Below are 19,053 nucleotides of genomic sequence, written 5' to 3'. Positions count from 1 at the left end.
TGGCCCTTTGAGGGATATTCATCATCTCATAGATGCAAAAATGCATTACTAAAAGGAAGCAGAGCACATAGGGTCTAAAGACAAGTATTGCAATTTCCACCAGGAAGCAGATACCCATGCCTGGGCTGTAGCACAGTCCTTATTGGTTCTCTTTTCAGGTTTGGAAAATTAAGAATACACAAATTGGAACAAGCTATGAAGCCCAAATATTATACTAGGAAATCTGGCAGACAGAGTAGTTTAAGTTCTCAGGATATGCTTTGGACTCCGTTTTTCCTACATGACTTGCCTAGAAGCACACCTTTCCCTGAAAGAGATACAAAATCCTTACCTCAGGTGGTGAGAAGCTGAGCCGTCTGACCACTCAGACTTTCCTAGGGATTGTTTGAAGGTCAAGGATGTTCCAGTCAAAATGGGAAGAAAGGACGTGGCTTTGTTCAGCAGTATTCAGTTGGTTTAATTTTTGCCAAGCTGGGTTAAGTGTCTGAAAAGTCCTAGTGAGATTAGACATTAGGGCCCTTCTATTCCTTCCAGTTATCTGCAGGTCTTCCCTGGAGATGGAAGTGGATGCAGAAAGACAGCTAATACAGAATTTGGGTAGTTTCCTATACAGGAAGAAGATTACTTTCCTGTTTTCCTACCTGTGAAGAATTAGTAGAAACTACTACTTTCATACAGGTTCCCAGGGAGAGACCCCTCTAGCCCTAGAGCAGTTACCAGACTGACTTCTTGGGTTCAGATACTCAGACTTTCCTTAATTCTTGCCGGGGTCAGGGAGCAAAGATAAAGGCTGCAGGGTCCTGGAGGAAGTAGATACTGAGTTGATATTGAAAGAGCTGCCCAAAGAAGATTCTGTTTTCCCCTGCCTCACTCTCCCTGGAGCCAAAGGTGAGCCAGAGCCTTGTCCTGAGAGAGTGTGCCCTGTCTTCTGACCCGTAATCTTTTCCCTCTATTTTACCCTTATGTTCCAAGGGACTTATCATCTCAGCTCAAATGGCCTCCCTGGCAATGCTGGCCCAGGACCAGGATGATAATTAATCCTCGTGGGCGTGTTTCCTGGCCTGGAATTCCTGTATTCTTCTTTCACTAAATAAGCTCCAAGGCTCTATGTTTCTATTCCACAAGCAAAGCACTGATGGCTCATTTCTAAATTAACTAAATAGAGCAGGACATAAAGCCTCCTTGTGTGGCCAGCACTCTGTCCCAGAATATAAGGTTGATTTCCTTACTTATGTGGCATGCTGCTTCCTTCTTTATGGTCCTTTTACCCTGGACTATTTCCTATTCAATGTGACTGCTCCCTGAGGAGTCTAAATGCGAGGTCTACCCTTCATTGACCTTTGGCAATTCAGTATGGCTTATGTGTCTTGATGTTACTGTGTTCTGCCACCAGTGATGCTTAAAGAGTAAATGGACAATTTTCCAAGTTCTAGAAAGGAAAACAAAAAGGAATTTATAGAGTACTGAACTTATAGGGTATCAATATCAATTGATATTGATACCCTATATAAAAAAACATTTTATATTCTCCCAGAAATAAAAGACAGATTAGCCACTAAGTAAAGACAACTAGATAATAGTGGACTATCAATAGCAGCAATAGGACAAGGAAGAAATATATTCAAAAGTGCTGAAGAAGTATAACTGCACACCTAGAATTCCAGGCACAGCTGAGCCATCATTAATGAATTAGGTCTAATTAAAAATGGCATTGAAAGTATTTATCCTCAGACTCAATAAAATAATTTCGGCAAGGAGAAAAGTGGTGCCTAGGAAATGTATACAAGAAGAAACAGTGAACTTAGAAGTTGATTCAATAAGTGAATTGTCAAGTTTAATTCTTGAAAAACAAAATATGTTTATATTTTTAAAAGAGTCAAACCAAAACTCTTCACAAAAATAATAACATGAGTGCAATTTTCCTATGGGTACTTGAAGTCTGTAGAAGCAGAAATATTAGAAGCTTCATACTCATTTATTTAACACTATAAATTTCTGTTTTCACTATTAATTAAAGTACAATCTACATACGGTAAAATTGACCTTTTTTAGTATACAATTTAGCAAGTTTTGACAAATGTATATAGTCATGAGACCACCACCAAATTCAAGACATACAACTTTCATCAGCCACAGAAATTTTCAGGTGCCTGTTTGTATTCCTTCCCCCCTGGCTCCTGCCAACTGTCTGATCTGTTTACTGTCACTATTATTTTGTCATATAAATGACATCATACATTTTGAGTCTAACTTCATTCACTTAGAATAATATGTTTCAGATTTATCCATATTCTTTTATCTACTAGCAGTCCTTTCCCATTTAGTTCTGAATAGTATCCAACTGTGTGGATGTATCATCGTTTGTTCATCCGTTCACCAGTTGAAGGACATTTCTGTTTTTTCCTATTTTGTTGATTATAAAAAAGCCATTACAGTATAAACATTTATGTACAGGTTTTGACATGAACATAAATTGTCTGTTGACTTGGGAAAAGATCTCAGAGTAAAACCGATTGGTTATGTGGTAAGTGTATGTTTAGGTTTACAAAATATTGACAAACTTTTTTGTATGGACTAAACTATTTTGCATTCCCAATTTTATTTCCATTTTGCATTCTTTTAAGCTGTGAACTATAGGCTTTTTTTAAAATTCTAACTCAAAATGAATGAAATATTGCCTGAGGCCTTACATTTCAAGTCTTCCCAGTTAATATGCAACAAAAAAAAGGAGAGTTTTGTAAAGGAAACAGGATTACTTATGCACATAAAGAAGGAGGTACAATTCAAAACAGAAAATCGTCTAAGAAAACACATACATGCATACATGCTTTGAGTTAGAGACTGAAAACATTGTCATAATTAAGTGCTGTCTAGTTAGGAACATTGAAAATGTTCTTACAAAATTTCTTAAAATGTTTTTGAGACATGTAAATTATACAGATTTACGAAATGAGTTTGTGCTTCAGAGGAAGTCATGCCCTTGGGAGTTGAAATGCACTTAAACCTATGGGATGATGAAATTGCCAGAGAGTATTCAATGAGAAGAAAATGAAGCTTGCAATGGAGCCACAGGCTGCTTCAATATTTAGATGTCATGTTGAAGAGGAACAGTTGGCCAAGTAAAGACTGAGTCCAGGGGAGTACTTAGAAAACCTATTGGTTGTAGTGGCCTGAGAGTAAAAGATGATGCTACCAAAAGAAGAGAATGATCCAATGGTGTCAAATGTGGCTGAATGTGTGAGTAGGATGAAAATAAAGAAGAGATACTGAGTTTCGTATAGGAACATCATTGCTGACTTTGACAATTACAACTGCAGTAATGTGGGACTGAGGGGAGAGAAGCCTGATTACAGTGGTATGAGCAATGGATGGTAGAAAAGGATGTGGAAACTTTGGGTAGGTACACATCTTTCAAGATGATTTGCTCTGAGAATTGGGGGACTTGTAAGGGAAATGTAATTTCAAGGGAAGACTTCCCTAAGATCAAAGATACTAGAGCATGTATGTGACCTATAGTTATATTCCAACAGAGAAATGATGTAGAGGAGAATCAGGTATTGCAAGACCAATTTCTTTGGCTATTAAGAGAATTAGATATGAAGAGCATTAGTGGAGGGTTTCACCTCTTATAGGCACTTTCAAAAACGAAAAGCTACGTGAAGATGTATGGTAAATTGGTAGTAGAAAATGAGGAAGTCCTATATGATTGCTTTTAATTTCCCAATGATGTATAAAGCAGTTTCAGAAGCTGAGAGTGAAGGTATAAAATGGTATTTTCAGAGAATAAGAAAGAGGTTGTATTAGGGCTGTGCAAGTTACTATATTCTTGGTGTAGAAGACAGAATATTGCAAAGAGCCAACATTCCCAAAGTAATTTATGAGTTCAACGTAACCGCAATGAATATAATAAGGGGATTTTTTGACATTTGGCAGATGAATCAAAAGCTTATCAGAAATAACAGATAATAAAACATAATAAAAGGTCAGTGAGGAGAAATGGAAAAAGAGAGCGTTGAGAGACTACTGGAACTAGCGAGCTAGCTCAGAAAAACTCTTTATTACCATATATATAAGAAGTCAGTATATGGTCAAGTGATTGTAAAAAATAATAATACATTTTTAAAGGTCATTACAAATGCTAACAGGAAAATCAGCTCTTTGAAAACAATAATTTAAAGTCTCAACATACATAATACACCTAAATAGCTTGGAGATGAAATAAAAAGTTAAATATAATTAACAAAATTATTAAGCATATGTATAAGAAAATATTTTCTGAAATAAGATGGAAATTTTGAGTAAAATTGCCTGAAAATTATAAGGAAGAGTATGGATTTTTATAACTACCTAAATATTGTGATCTTTCCCTATCTAATAAATCCTACCATGTAGCCAAATTTTAAAACTGAAAAAAATGGCCACATACATAAGTGTTAAATTGTTTGTGGCTTTCATCTATAAAGATCTGTAAAACATCATTATAAAAAACAAAATAACAATGTAAATTAAAACATCTATTTTATTTCCTTGAAGTGTTTAATAAATTAGCAATGATAAGACAGAATTAGAAATAACATAGTAAGGCAAGCATTCTCACATAATGCTATCCAGAAAACAAAGTGTCTCTAACTTTCTGGAAACCAATTTGGCTCTTTGTAATAAGAACTTTAAATAGAGTGTTGATGTTTATCCCAGTAATTTAACTTTTAGAAATTTTATCTAAGATAAAATTAGACCCTCATATAAGAATATTTGGAGGAGTAAAACTAAATGTCAGCAAATGCCTACATAGATGCTAGAGAACTCATGTGATAAGATAATATATAGTCATTAAAACTACATTTTTCCTAGACAGATACAACCTACCAAGACTGAAACATTTAACAAATAACTAATGCCAATCTTTCTCGAAGTTTTTGAAAAAAATTAAATGGAGAGTATACTTTCCAGCTCATTTCACAAGGCCAGTATTACCCTGATACCAACACCAGAGAAGAACAATACAAGAAAAGAAAACTAAAGGCCAATATCTCTGATGGACATAGATACAAATCTCCTCAATCAAATACCAGGAAACCAAATTCAACAGCCTATTAAAAGGATCATTTACCATGATCAACTGGGATGCAAGGATGGTTTGACACATGTAAATCAATAATGTTATATACCACATTTATAGGATAGAGGACATAAACTGTAGATCATCTTAATAAATGCAGAAAAGGCATTTTATAAAGTTTAACATCTTTTCATGAGAAAAACTCAATAAATTGCATATTAAAAGAATGTACTTCAACACAATAAAGCCTATATATTACAAGCCCACATCTAACATCACACTTAGTGGAGAAAAGTTGAAAGCTTTTCTCCAGTATCAGGAACAAGATAAGCATGTCCACTCTTGCCATTTGTATTAAACACAATACTAGAAGTCCTGGCCAGAGCAATCAGGCAAAAGAAAAAAATAACAGGTATCCAAATTGGAAAGAAAAAGGTAAATTTTCTCTATTTGTAAATGATCCTTTATGTAAAAAACCCAAAATACTCAAAAAAGTGTTAGAACTGATAAACAAATTCAGTAAGGCTGAAAGATACAAAATCAATATATAAAAAGCAGTTGCATTTCTATAGACTAAAAATGAACTATCTGAAAAAGAAATCAAGAAAATAATCTCATCCACAATAGCCACAAGGCAAAATAATAAATTAATTAAGGATAAGATAAATGAAAAAAGATTAAAGATAGCCATAAGATAAAATAATAAAATAAATCAAAATACTTAAAAATAAGTTTAACCAAGGATGTGAAATATTTGCACACTGAAACTATAAAACACTGATGAAAGAAATGGAAGAAGATGCAGAAAATGGAAATATATCCCATGTTCATAAATTGGAAAAAATAATATTGTTAAAATATCCATATTACCAAAAGAGATCTATAGATTCAATTTAATCCACATAAAATTGTCAATGGCATTCTACACAGAAATAGAAAAAACAATTCTAAATTCATATTGAACCACAAAAGACCCCAACTAACAGAAGCAATCTTGAGCAAAAAGAGCAAAGCCAGAGGCATTACTCTACCTGATTTCAAAATATGGTTGCAAAACTATAGTAATCAAAATAGCATGATAGCATAAAAACATACACATACACAAATGGAATGGAATGGAATGAGATGGAATGGAATGGAATGGGATGGGATGAAATGGAATTGAATAGACACTATAAATCAATACATACAGCTTTGGGCAATTGATTTTTGACAAAGCTGTCAGGAAAACATAATGGGAAAAGGGCAGTTTTTTCCATAAGAAGTGTTAGAAAACCTAGATATCTACATGCAGAAGAATGAAATTTGACCTTCTGCCATATACAAAATAATCAACTCAAAATGGTTAAAGACTTAAATGTAAGACCTGAAACGGTAAAACTACTAGAATAAAACATGGTAGAAAAGATCCGTGACATCCTATAATTTGTGACAACATAGATTAACTTGGTGGATATTATGTTAAGTGAAGTAATACATGACATTGGTATAGACAAAGATTTTTTAATATGACCCCAAAAACACAGGCAAAAATAAGCAAATGGAACTATGTCAAACTAAAATGCACAGCAAAGGAGACAATTATGAAAGTAATGAGACAACCTATGGAATAAAAGAATATATTTGCAAATCATACACTTGATAAGAGACTTAAAACCAAACTATATAAGGAGTTCAACTCAATAGTAAGAAAACAGTCTGATTAAAGAATGAGCAAAGAAACTGAAACACATTTCTCAAAATAGGACCACAAAAATGGCCAACAGGTATATGGAAAATGTTCAACATTACTAATCATCAGGGAAATGCAAATCAAAACCACAATGAGATATATCACTTCCCATTTGTTAGAATGGCTATTAACAAAAGGACAAAAGATAACAAGTGTTAGCAAAAAAAAAAAAAAATGTGAACAAAAGGGCACACTTGAACACTGTTGATGAGAATGTAAATTCATACAAACATTAGGAAAAGCAGTATGGAGGTTCCTCAAAAAAATAAAAATAGAACTACCATATGATCCAGCAATCCCACTACTGTGTATATACCCAAAGGATATGGAATCAGTTTGTGGGAGAGATCTCTGCACACCTACGTTTATAGCATCCTTCTTCTCAATAGCCAAGCTACAAAATCAACCTAAGTATCAACTAATGAATGAATAAAGAAAATGTGATATATACATAGCTAGATATAGATATACATACACACACATTGAAATACCTTTCAGCTTTACAACAAAAAGAAAATTCTATAATTTGTGACAACACGGATTAACTTGGTGGATATTATGTTAAGTGAAGTAATCCACTCAGAAAGAAAGATACTGCATGTTCTCTTCATATGTGGAATCTAAAAGAGTTGAATTCACAAAAGCAGAGAGTAGAATGGTGATTACCAGGGTGCAGCAGGGGTGCAGAGCATTGGGAAGATGCTGGTCACAGGATACAAAATTTCAGTTACACAGGAAGAGTAAGTTTAAGAGATCTGTTGTACAACATAGTAACTAAAGTTAATAGCAATATATTATATTCTTGAAAATTACTGACAGTATATTTTAGTGTTCTCACCACACAAAAAAGATAAATATATAAGACAATGCCAAGTTAATTAGCTCAATTTAGCCATTCTACAATGTATATCTATTTCAAAACATCATGTGGTACACAAAAAATATATACAATTTTTACTTTTCAGCTAAAAACTTTTAAAGAAAACTATTACAAAAATGAGAGAATTTAGAGAAATCGTATGAAAAAAATGAAAACCAAGAGATTATTTTTTGAACGGAGAAGTCTTGATTGTCTTTGGAAGCTAAACGAAAGGATTGGAAGAGGGCTTATGCTACAAGAAGAATATATAAATGAAGGAGTAAAGGGAGAGAGGGTAGGGAATGAAGATGAGAAAGGAAGGATCTCAGTAATAACTGGAGAAGTCAACCCTAAATTGGAGAATGAGCACTTACTCCTCTGAAATAAAAGGCCAAGGAGTAAAAACGGTTCCTGTATAAGATAGTGAAAATGTGTAAGAAAGTTTCCATCTGAGAAACTTAATCATCTGTGATCTTTATTTTTACCTGTGAAATAGAAAGAAAGGTTGAATGTCAGATATGTAGAGACTAATTGATTATTACCATAAAGTCAGCTCCCAGAATGCAAGCTAGGACCTTGATAATACCCTCATCTTCCCATAAGGTCATCTAACAGTGAGAGAGGTCTAATGTGGCTGACTACATCTTACTTCTGAGCTCACAAGCTAACTGCCTTTGCTCATTCCTACATGTGGACCAAGCTAATCACAAACAGAATTTATATTATAGTTTAACTTTAGAACTAATGACTCCCTCTCTTTTGAGACAGACCCCCAAGGAAATAAGGAAGTATGCATATAAGTAACAATGATTAAAGATTTATAGAAACAAGGTGGACTTGACAAGTAGTTGACCATGAATGAAGAAGTTTTTCAACCTTCTCAGACCCTTGCTGATGCCCAGACATCTGTGGTCACCAGTTACCTCCTGGCCTTAGCCCCGTCCCTGTTCCCCCTCCCTCTAACATAAAAAAAGCCTAAAAATTAATCAACTTTAGGTAGTTCTTTAAGATATTAGTCCACCATCTTCTCAGTTTGCTGGCTGTCTGAAATAAAGTTGTCTTCCTTGCCCCAACAACTTGTCTCTCAACTTATTGGGTGTTGTGTGGCAAGTAGTAGACTTGGACTTGACAACAGTCACTAGCAGTCCAGCTCTCTGCTTCCTTTCACTATAACTATTAACCCAAATTTTATGTCCATCATTCTCTTCATTTTTATGTAGTTTTATTGAATGTACACGTATTCATAAAAAGTTTACTTTCACTTAAGTTCCTAATTCTGTAAAAGAAGTACTGAAGTACCATGATATAAAATACTAAGGTCTCTCTTTTTTCCCTTAATATTAGTTTCCTGAGTTACTTCTTCTGTTGTATGCCCTGGTTCCTTTGCTTTGATTGCTACTGAGTAACCCTTTGGTGAATATTTATCTGTTTCACTGTTGATGGACGTAACGGTTGTTTCCAGTTTTTATTGTATTTTGAATAATGCTGCTCTTATACTTTACATGTTTAAAACTTCCTTTTCAGAACATTCTTTTTATAATGAAAAAATAGATTTTTATATTATTTCTTCTGTTGCACTTCTGAAATAATTTTCTTGAGTATACTTTTATATAAACAGAAAGTAGAAACTTATTTTCAATTTTTAAGTTCAAAGAGAAAAGATGTGATAACTCCAAGAGCAATTTTCAGCATTTCCTGGTGAAATGAGTGATTAAAGAGATAATCACTTTATGAGGAAGATCAAGCAAAGAATCTGGTGAGGGATGGGAAAGCCTGAACTAAAAGCAGTGGTGAGTGCAGGCAGGTTCTGTGTCATCATCCCAGAGCTCTGAGCAGCTGAGCTGACTGATCACAGAATACGCAATCCCATGCACCTGTGTGCACACACACAAGAGGGAGTAGAAAGGAGAAACAAAGGACTGAAAATAAATTAGTGTTGGACGCTCATTAAAGCTCAATGAAGACCTGATATTAACAGAAGCATAGTTAACTGCCTCTAGCTGGTAGTAGTCCGGGCTAGTGGCACAAAGAGGAATATGGGAGTGGCAGCATCTGTAGAACCCATGAGACATACTTTATAATATGGATAGAGGGCTGGACAGGGAGGTGAGAAACAGCCATTTGGTCAGAAACAGCCTCTGACTGGGTTTCCACTCAGTGATTTCTAGGTTAAAAATAGTTCTGGTTTTGTGAGGCAGGAGAAAGATTTAGACTCTAGTGAGTGGTGAAACATAGCAAGTTCATGAGGGGCAGAACAAGGCCTCAAGGTGCAGAGCTCATTTGGTGGTAAAGTTTGAAGAAACGGCAGGCCAGGAGACATGCCCAAGGGGACTCATTAAAATGCCATTTCCTGGAGCAACATTTTCAGGGAGGTCATGTCAGCTGAGAGGGTGAGACTATGAAGCCTCCCCCAGGACAAGGCTCACTGTTGGCCCAGGGACAGTGAGGCTGGGCATTGGTGGGTCTCTTTTAAGCAGCTCCTCTTATACCTCCCTTTTCCACGTTCCTGTTGTGCTCCTCTTTTATCATTAATCCTAGCACGAGGGGAATATGTGAAATCTGAGGACCTGGACTCAAGAACTCAGCTAGAACCATTCCAAAGCAGTAAGGACTTTTTCATAAGGACAGTGGATGAAAAAACTTTGGAGGAGATTCAGCTCCTTGCTTCTGCAGGATCCTGCCCTGGTTCTCAGCTGCCTGTCTGCATCTATCTCTACTCTAGAGAGGATTTGAGGTGCCAGTGACTGGAGGAGCCTTTGACTTCTCATCCCAGAGACAGCCATACACACACCTACATTCATCCCTGCCAGAAGAACCAACTCTTCTTTCTTTGTCTTCTTGAACCTCTTTATCCCTCAAATGATTCTCAATAGAGTTGGTATGGTCTGGAAGCTGTGCTCCTTCCTATATGAGGTAAGGGCTGTGTTTCTGTTTCAAGGCAATATGTGAAGCCTGGAAGTCCTGAGATACAGAGTCAAGACCCTACACTGCTCTCCTTCTCAGATTCTCTAGTTCCTCAGGCTTCATTGTTCACTCACTCCCATCTATACCTTATGCACCTTGTACATGTACCATCTTGCACATGTGGGGACGCCCAAAATAATTCTGTGCCACTAGCCAGCCGTGAGTTCCTAGAATTCCTGATGCTGATCTCCTGGTAAAAGTCTCAGTACTTACCTTTGTTACATCTGGACTTTCCTGGCCTACAATAGTTTGTTGTGAGTCCCCAAATGAATAGTAGCTCAAAGGAGGACTATCTAAAATATGCTGAAGTGACTTTCCCTTGCAGGCCTGCTTGGCGCTAAGTCCAGTGCCACAGGAAAAAAAGCCAATTGATGTAAATTCAAAAAATGGATCTGCTGAGCAGAGAAAAAAAATCTTATACAAATACGCTTTCAAAAATTTAGCTCTACCTTATTATTGACTGACCATTTTCCATGAAATATAACAATGCCTCTCTTAATCTCAGCCTCTGCTGACTTCTCTTGGTTTGAAATACCTGCAACCACCAGCAGATTTTTAGAAAGAAGCGCTTCCTCTGTAGGCTCTGCATGTGTTCTCTGGCCTTTCCCTTTAGATGACCCCAGAGGGTTCTCTGGCCTTTCCCTTTAGATGACCCCAGAGGGGAGGACCCAGTGAATGGAAAAGGAAGGGAAAACGATAGTCCAGGATCAGAGGGAGGAGATAGGTATGTAGGATCCTGAGTCCTGGTTACGCCATCTTACTCAAGCCCTGATTTTTGTTCTCTTTGAAATTCTGTCCAAACATCTGGTGCAGGGATCTAGAGGAATGTGCCCAGCTAATAGTTTTACTCATTTTATTTCCCTGTCCATCCATCTTTTTATTCAAGAAAAACGAAAGCATTTCAAATCTAATATTTAGCAGAAATAGTGCTTAGAATTATTTTTGGACTTGTTTTTTTGTTGTCAACAGACAAATAAGTTTTTCCAGTCAGTGGTTCCTAGGTTAAAATTATAGTTTTTGTTTTGTAAGACAGGAGAAAGATCTTAGACTCTGAGTGGTAGAGGGCATTTTTCTGGCTGGTTTCTACCCAGACTTCACTGGGCAAAAGTGCAGGGAGGACATTCCTGTACTATATTTTTAATATGTGAATGTTCTGATGCTATCCCTCACTTTTTAAAAATTATATCCTGACCCTTTTTTATTTAGCCAGCTCCTGTTTATCCTCAGCCTGTAGTTTGTATGACACTTCCTTGGTGAATCCTTTCCTGAAACCTCACTTACATGTTCTCTTAGTATATTTTCTTTCATTTATCAATCATCACCATTGGCTGTATGTAGGTGTTTGTGTGATCAATTTTTCACATCTACGCAGTTGCCCAAGTGTAGTGTCTGATATATCATAGGTCCTTAGTAAATATTTATTGAATGGATAAAAGGAGCTGGACAGATGGGTCTTCCAATGTCAGGTTTTAATGACCTTACCACTTAAAGGTTCTAACTCTGAATTGACCGGGATAGTGACATAAATGGGTATTTGAAGAAGTAGGTGCAGATTATGCAAGGGAAAGATAACTAATTTGATGAAGAATTATTTTTCTCTTCCAAAAGGCCTCCTAAGTCTTCCATCCAACTGTGAAAAAAAACTGCATTCATAAAGAGCAAGCCAAGTGAATGCTGTCCCACACAAACCTCACACTCCACCTCTCCTTCTCAATCCCGACCAGCAGTGCTATCGTATGGATTCAGGGTTCGGCAGGACCACCATTCTTCCTTGTATTCCTAAGATTTGTGGGGAGAAATCTTCCCGCCTTGAGTGTGTTGCTGTGGCTCACAGGTAATGCTATTGCTTTGGGCCTTTTCTGCAATGCCTTCTCCTCAGTAGCTCACCCCTTGTATCATGTGCCCTAAACACAAGCACCTGCCATGCCACCACAAATCGCATTGCCTTTATTCCTGCCTGTTTCTGAGTAAACATCTTATTGTTATTTTCAAATAGGTAAACTCCTTTTGTACTGTTCCTCTAGATTTACCTCTAAAATCTACACCACATGACTGTTAAATTCAGCCGAGAATTCTCTTTCCGTCCAGCAGAGTAGCAGTTGAAGACTCCAGGTGAACAAGCAGCCCAAGAGCCCAGGGAGTCTCCTATTGAGGAAGGTAATCAACAACAATGAGACTGGTTTAAGGGAGAAGAGAGTAAATTTTTTTTTAATAAAACAAAAACTGAATTGGAATTCCAAGTACATGTTAAGCAGAAAAATAGCTGTATCTTAAACCAATGCCCAGGGTATTCGTTCATTGTAAAAAGAGAGACGCTCTCATCTATCTGCTAAGATGTTTGCTTTGGCTTGTTCTTCTGGAACCTTGTTTGAAGGGATTTCTAAATGATTAACTGTTAACAACATACCAAAATACCTGATACTAATTTAGTTGATGGTTTATCATAATTCAATAAAGGCATTCAGAAATCAGTTACATTAAGAGATGAAAAAGATACCATATTATGGGATTCCTATTGGCCAATGCACAGTGACTTAGAACAATCCAAAGCTACAGTGAACACTTTTAGAAAAGCTTCCACTGATAATATATTTTGTTCTAGGCCACTAAAAAAAAAAAACACATCATGGAGCTCCGGAACTCCACCTTGGGAAGTGCCTTCATCTTGGTGGGAATTCTAAATGACAGTGGGTCTCCTGAAGTGGTCTGTGCTACAATTACTGTCCTTTACTTGTTGGCCCTGACCAGCAATGGCCTGCTGCTCCTGGCCATCACTATGGAAGCCCAGCTCCACGTGCCCATGTACCTCCTGCTTGGGCAGCTCTCTCTCATGGACCTCCTGTTCACATCTGTTGTCACTCCCAAGGCCCTTGCAGACTTTCTGCGCAGAGAAAACACCATCTCCTTTGGAGGCTGTGCCCTTCAGATGTTCCTGGCACTAACAATGGGTGGTGCTGAAGACCTCCTACTGGCCTTCATGGCCTATGACAGGTATGTGGCCATTTGTCATCCTCTGAAATACATGACCCTCATGAGCCCAAGAATCTGCTGGCTCGTGGTGGCCACATCCTGGATCCTGGCATCTCTGACTGCTCTAGGCCATACCACATACACCATGCACTTTCCTTTCTGCATATCCTGGGAAATCAGGCATCTGCTCTGTGAGATCCCACCCTTGCTGAAGTTGGCCTGTGCTGATACCTCCAGGTATGAACTTATAATATATGTGACAGGTGTGACTTTTCTCTTGCTCCCCATTTCTGCCATTGTTGCCTCCTACACACTAATCTTATTCACTGTGCTCCATATACCATCAAATGAGGGGAGGAAGAAAGCCCTTGTCACCTGCTCTTCCCACCTGACTGTGGTTGGGATGTTCTATGGAGCTGCCACATTCATGTATGTCTTGCCCAGTTCCTTCCACAGTCCCAAACAAGACAACATCATATCTGTTTTTTACACAATTGTCACTCCAGCCTTGAATCCCCTCATCTACAGCCTGAGAAATAAGGAAGTCATGGGGGCCTTGAGGAGGGTCCTGGGAAAATACGTGCTGCTGGCACATTCCACGCTCTAGGGCCAGCTCGTGGCTTGCCTCTCACCATTCCTCCTCCAAATAAAATTCTCTACTTACTCATTCTTTATTACTATACTCTGTCTGAGATGATACAAACATTTTTTTTAATTTTACTTTTATTTTCTACTCTGTAGCTGGTGTGTACAATGATCTTGAGTTCAACTCATTTGGCACACATCATCCTGACTTTGGAAACCCATGTTATAAGAACTAGATGGGGGAGAAAGCCTTGAATGGGTGTTGTAGACTCATTGTCTGGTAGGGCATCATCCTGACACATTACCAAGTAGAAATGGTAGGGGATTAGCTTTCCATTTTAACATCATGTAGCAGTGAGAAGCAGCAGTAGTTTTGGACTGACCAAATTCCAGTAGATTCTCAGCACCAGAGGAGGACTGCTCCCTTTAAAGCAGATTATTTATTAATAGAGGGAAGAATTTTCAGAAAATATATTAGGCTTCCTGTTTATTAAGTAGATAATTGTTTGAGTACTTAGTGGAAATGAATAAGAGATATGTGACTGCATTTGTACTCTACACCTGAAGAGACGTTCACATTGGTACCTGAGTAATGATAAATAATTACATTGAAAGAGTGGGGCTGGGCACAGCAGCTCATGCCTGTAATCCCAGCACTTTGGGAGGCCAAGTCAGACAGATCATTTGAGGTCAGGAGTTTGAGACCAGCCTGGCCAACATGGTGAAACCTGGTCTCTACTAAAAATACAAATATTAGTTGTGCATAGTAGCAGGCACCTTAATCCCAGTTACTCTGGAGGCTGAGGCAGGAGAATTGCTTGACCCTGGGTGGTGGAGTTCGCAGTGAGCCAAGATCACACCACTGCACTCTGGCCTGAGTGACAGAGACTCTGTCTAAATAAATAAATAGAAAAAGTAGAAAGGGATAAAGAATGATATTTCTACTTGGAAATTTTGACAGAGTCTTTTTGAAAATGGGCATTTTTACATTGCCTAAAATAAAGAATGAATAAAATAGAATTGAAAGTACCACTTTTAAAATGAGTACAATAACAATAAGAGAAATTTGTTGGGCATATTGTCTAAATTTTTTAAAATGTGGACTTGTGGATATAAGAATGTATTTTTAAACATTAAAATAATTGAAAAAGCTTATACTCTTGAGGTGAGTACATGTATATCTGTGTGTCCATAGGAACAAAAAGTATAAAATATATAATTTACTTTTTAGCTAGCCAAATATGCTTTTTTTTTTCCATTTTATTCATTGGTATGGGAAGATTTATAGCAAAATCAGGGAACTTAAATTTGTTGAGTGCAGAATTTCCAAAATAACTTGGCTTATATAGGTGTTATTATTCTTGAGAATAGTGCTTTGTCAACACATAATAATTTTTTCTACAGAAATAACATTACATTATTTAATCTATAAAGCTAAACCATAAAAAAAGATAAAGCTAATCTATAAAATTAATCCAAGTTATTATAAGAACTGAGAAAATTAAGAAATTTAGAATGAATAAAAAATCACATAAATTTTTATTTTTTGTTGTACATATTTGTATTTTACTGAATTTAAATATCCATGATGATGAAGGTCCTGGGTTTTTTCATTTGAAATTTGATGAATCTTCTTCTTTGTTGTGAGGGGATATTTTAAAGTAGTGATGAGGAAGGGGACCAGAGTGCCTGCATTTGAATCCCTCTCTTCCCTTGGTCATCTATGCATCTTTGGACACTAAATTAAACTCTTTGTACCTCAGTCTGCTGTTGTTAAAAGTGGTGATATTTACAGGCCTGCTCTCATGATATTGTTGGGTAAATTAAATAAGATCATAAATATCAGATACTTAGACCACAGCTTAGTAAATTGTGCTTAAAACATTTTGGCTGTTATAGGGATAAATTGTAAAAAGCCTTTTAAAAAATATTATTTTATTGTTTCCTTTTAGAAATGAAACATTTATTGTTTTTATTAACAAAAATTGTATGTATTAATGTGGTACAACATGATGTTTTGAAATATGTATACTTTATGGAGCTGCTAAATCAAGCCAACTAACATATGCCTTCACACACTTACCTTTTTTGTGTTAAGAACAGTTAAAATATCTGCTTTCTCAGCAATTTTCAAGTATACAATATATTCTAATTATTGCCGTGATGTACAATAAATCTCTGGAACTTTTTCCTCCTGTCTAACTGAGTTTTGTGTCCTTTGACCAGCATCTCCCAAATCCCCTTACCTCAGCATTTGGTAACCAACATTTTACTCTGTTTCTGTGAATTCAACTTACAGGTTCTGCACATAAGTGAGATCATGTGATATTTTTCTTTCTATACCTGGCTTATTTCTCTTAAAATAATGTTCCCCATGTTTATTCACATTGTTATGAATTACAAGATTTCCTTCTTTTTTAAAGGAGTTTCTATTGTGTATACATTTCACATTTTTAAATCTCTTCATTCGTTGATGGACACTTAGGTTGATTCCATAGCTTGGCTATTGACAATAATGCTGCAATGAACACAGTGCAGATATCTCTTAATCATACTAATTTCATATTCTTTGGGTATACACCCAGAGTGGGATTGCTGAATCATTTAGTAGTTCTATTTTTAACTTTTTGAGGAACCTCTGTACTGCTTTCCCTAATGTCTGTACCAATTTACATTTCCACCAACAGTGTGCAAGAGCTCCCTTTTCTCCACATCCTAACCAACACTTGTCATATTTTGTTTTTTTGATAATAGCCAATCTAACAGATGGAAATGTGATATCTTATATTAAGGTAATATCTCATTTGATGTGCATTTCCCTGAAGATTATTAATCTTGAGAACATTTTCATATACTTGTTGGCCATTTTTATGTCTTCTTTTAAGATGTGTCAGTTTAGGTTCTTTCTCCATGTTTTACTTAGGTTACTCTTGCTATTGAGTTCCTGATATGTTTTGGATATTAACCCTTTATTAGATGTATGATTCGAAAATATTTTTATCCATTCTAGAGGTTGTCTCTTCACTTATTTCATTTGCCATGCAGAAGCTTCATTGCATAAATGTGGCATATCACACTTATTGATTTGCATATGAGGCAGCATATAGTTGATTCTTCTTTTTTCTTTTCTTTTTTTTCTTTTTTGAGACAGAGTCTCACTCTATCGCACAGGCTGGAGTGCAGTGGTGCAATCTCAGCTCACTGCAACCTCCACCTCTCAGATTCAAGCAATTCTCCTGCCTCAGCCTCCCAAGGACTATAGCCACCACATCTGGCTAATTTTTTGTATTTTAGTAGAGACAGGGTTTCACTGTCTTAGCCAGGGTGGTCTTGATGTCCTGACCTCATGATCCGCCTACCTTGGCCTCCCAAAGTGCTGGGATTACAGGCTTGAGCCACCACACGTGGTCTATTCTTCTTTTATAAAAAAGTCTATTCAGATATTCTATGTGTTTTTATTGGATAAGTTGATCCATTTAGATTCAAGTGATAGGTGAGGTCTTACTACTATGATTTTATTGTTTTCTGGTTCTTTCGTAGATTATTTGTCCTTCCCTTTCTAGCTCGCTGTCTTTCATTGTAGCTGGGTAATTTTCTCCACTGGCATGCTTTGATTCTTTACTTTTTATCTTGTGTATATCTTCTGTAGGTTTTTGCTTTGTTGTTACCATGAGGCTATATAAAACATCTTATGGCTATAATAGGCTATTTTAAGATGGTAACAACTTTAACATTGATCACATACAAAAAATCTATACTTTTACTGCACCCTTCCCGCAACATTTTATGTCTTTGATGTCACACTTTACATCTTTTCATATTGTATTTATATAACTTAACAAATTATCAAATTAGTTTCGTTTTTATACTTTTCTTTGTCTAGGACAGTCTTTGTCTCTCTGTTTATGAAGGACAGCTTCACTGAGTACCGTATTCTTGGTTGGCTGGTTTTTTTACCGTCAGCACTTTGACTATATAATCCAACCTTCTCATTACAAAATTTCTCCTGAGAAATCCACTGCTATCCATATTAGGACTCCCTTATATGTTATCTTCTTCTTCTGTCTTGATGCTTTCAGGGTCCCTCTTTGTCTTTGTTTTTTGACATGTTGATGATAACATATCTTGATGTAATCTTGTTTGTATTGAATCTTATTGAAGACCATTGACTTTCCTGTGCATGGATATTTATATTTTCCATCAGCTTTGGAAAGTTTTCTGTTACTATTTCTTTAAGCTTTTTGTTTCGTATCTTTCTTTCTACTTCTTGACCTTCTGCACTATGAATATTTGTCCTTTTGATGCTCTTTCATAAATTCTCTAAGATTTCTTCATTCCTTTCATTTATTTTCTCTCCTGACTATATTTTTTTAAATAAAATGTCTTTGAATTCACAGATTCTTTCTTCTATTTGATCAGTTCTGCTGTTGACACTCTCTATTACAGTTTTCAATTCATTTATTTTATATTTCAGCTCCAGAATTTCTGTTTGAGTTTTTTGTATAAGCATAATCTCTGTTAATTTTTCTCTTTTGGTAGTTTATTGTTTTCCTGATTTCATTGAATTGTCTCTCTGATTTTCTTGAACACCATTAAGCTTCCTTAAAACAATTATTTTGAAATCTTTGTCAGACAGTTCATAAATCTCCATTTTTTAGTTCTTAGTGCTTTATTTTGTTCCTTTGGTGGTAATACATTTCCCTGATTTTCTTGATCCCTGTGACTACACTCGTTTCTGTGCTTTTGTTGAAAAAAAAAAAGACTTATTTCAATTCTTGCAGACTGTCTCTGTCTGTCTGAGAGAGACCTTAACCATTCAGCCTATCCAGAGATTCTGAAAAAGTCATTGGTGTGAAGTGCAGGCAGGCTTGCTGCTGGAATCCT

At 36.4% G+C, this 19,053-nt stretch overlaps 2 protein-coding genes across 2 annotated transcripts in view; one reads left to right on the top strand and one right to left on the bottom strand.

Annotated features, from left to right (window-relative positions):
• Positions 1-19,053, bottom strand: part of LOC116525064 (olfactory receptor 2AG1) — a 57,888-nt gene that overhangs the window by 3,418 nt on the left and 35,417 nt on the right. The window lies entirely within an intron of this gene.
• Positions 12,299-14,205, top strand: LOC116525065 (olfactory receptor 2AG2). Its single transcript, XM_032240595.1, has one exon. The coding sequence runs from the start codon at positions 13,241-13,243 to the stop codon at positions 14,189-14,191; it is 951 nt and encodes a 316-aa protein (XP_032096486.1). The 5' UTR covers positions 12,299-13,240; the 3' UTR covers positions 14,192-14,205.

Source organism: Sapajus apella, unplaced genomic scaffold (genome assembly GCF_009761245.1).
Source record: "Sapajus apella isolate SASKATOON/1434 unplaced genomic scaffold, GSC_monkey_1.0 scaffold47, whole genome shotgun sequence".
NCBI lineage: Eukaryota > Metazoa > Chordata > Mammalia > Primates > Cebidae > Sapajus > Sapajus apella.
Note: the sequence above shows the minus strand (reverse complement) of the source record. Positions and strands in the feature narration are given on the sequence as shown.

Bases quoted from the DNA above. Each gene is read 5' to 3' on its own strand.
- LOC116525065 (XM_032240595.1), top strand. From the start codon at position 13,241: ATGGAGCTCCGGAACTCCACCTTGGGAAGTGCCTTCATCTTGGTGGGA.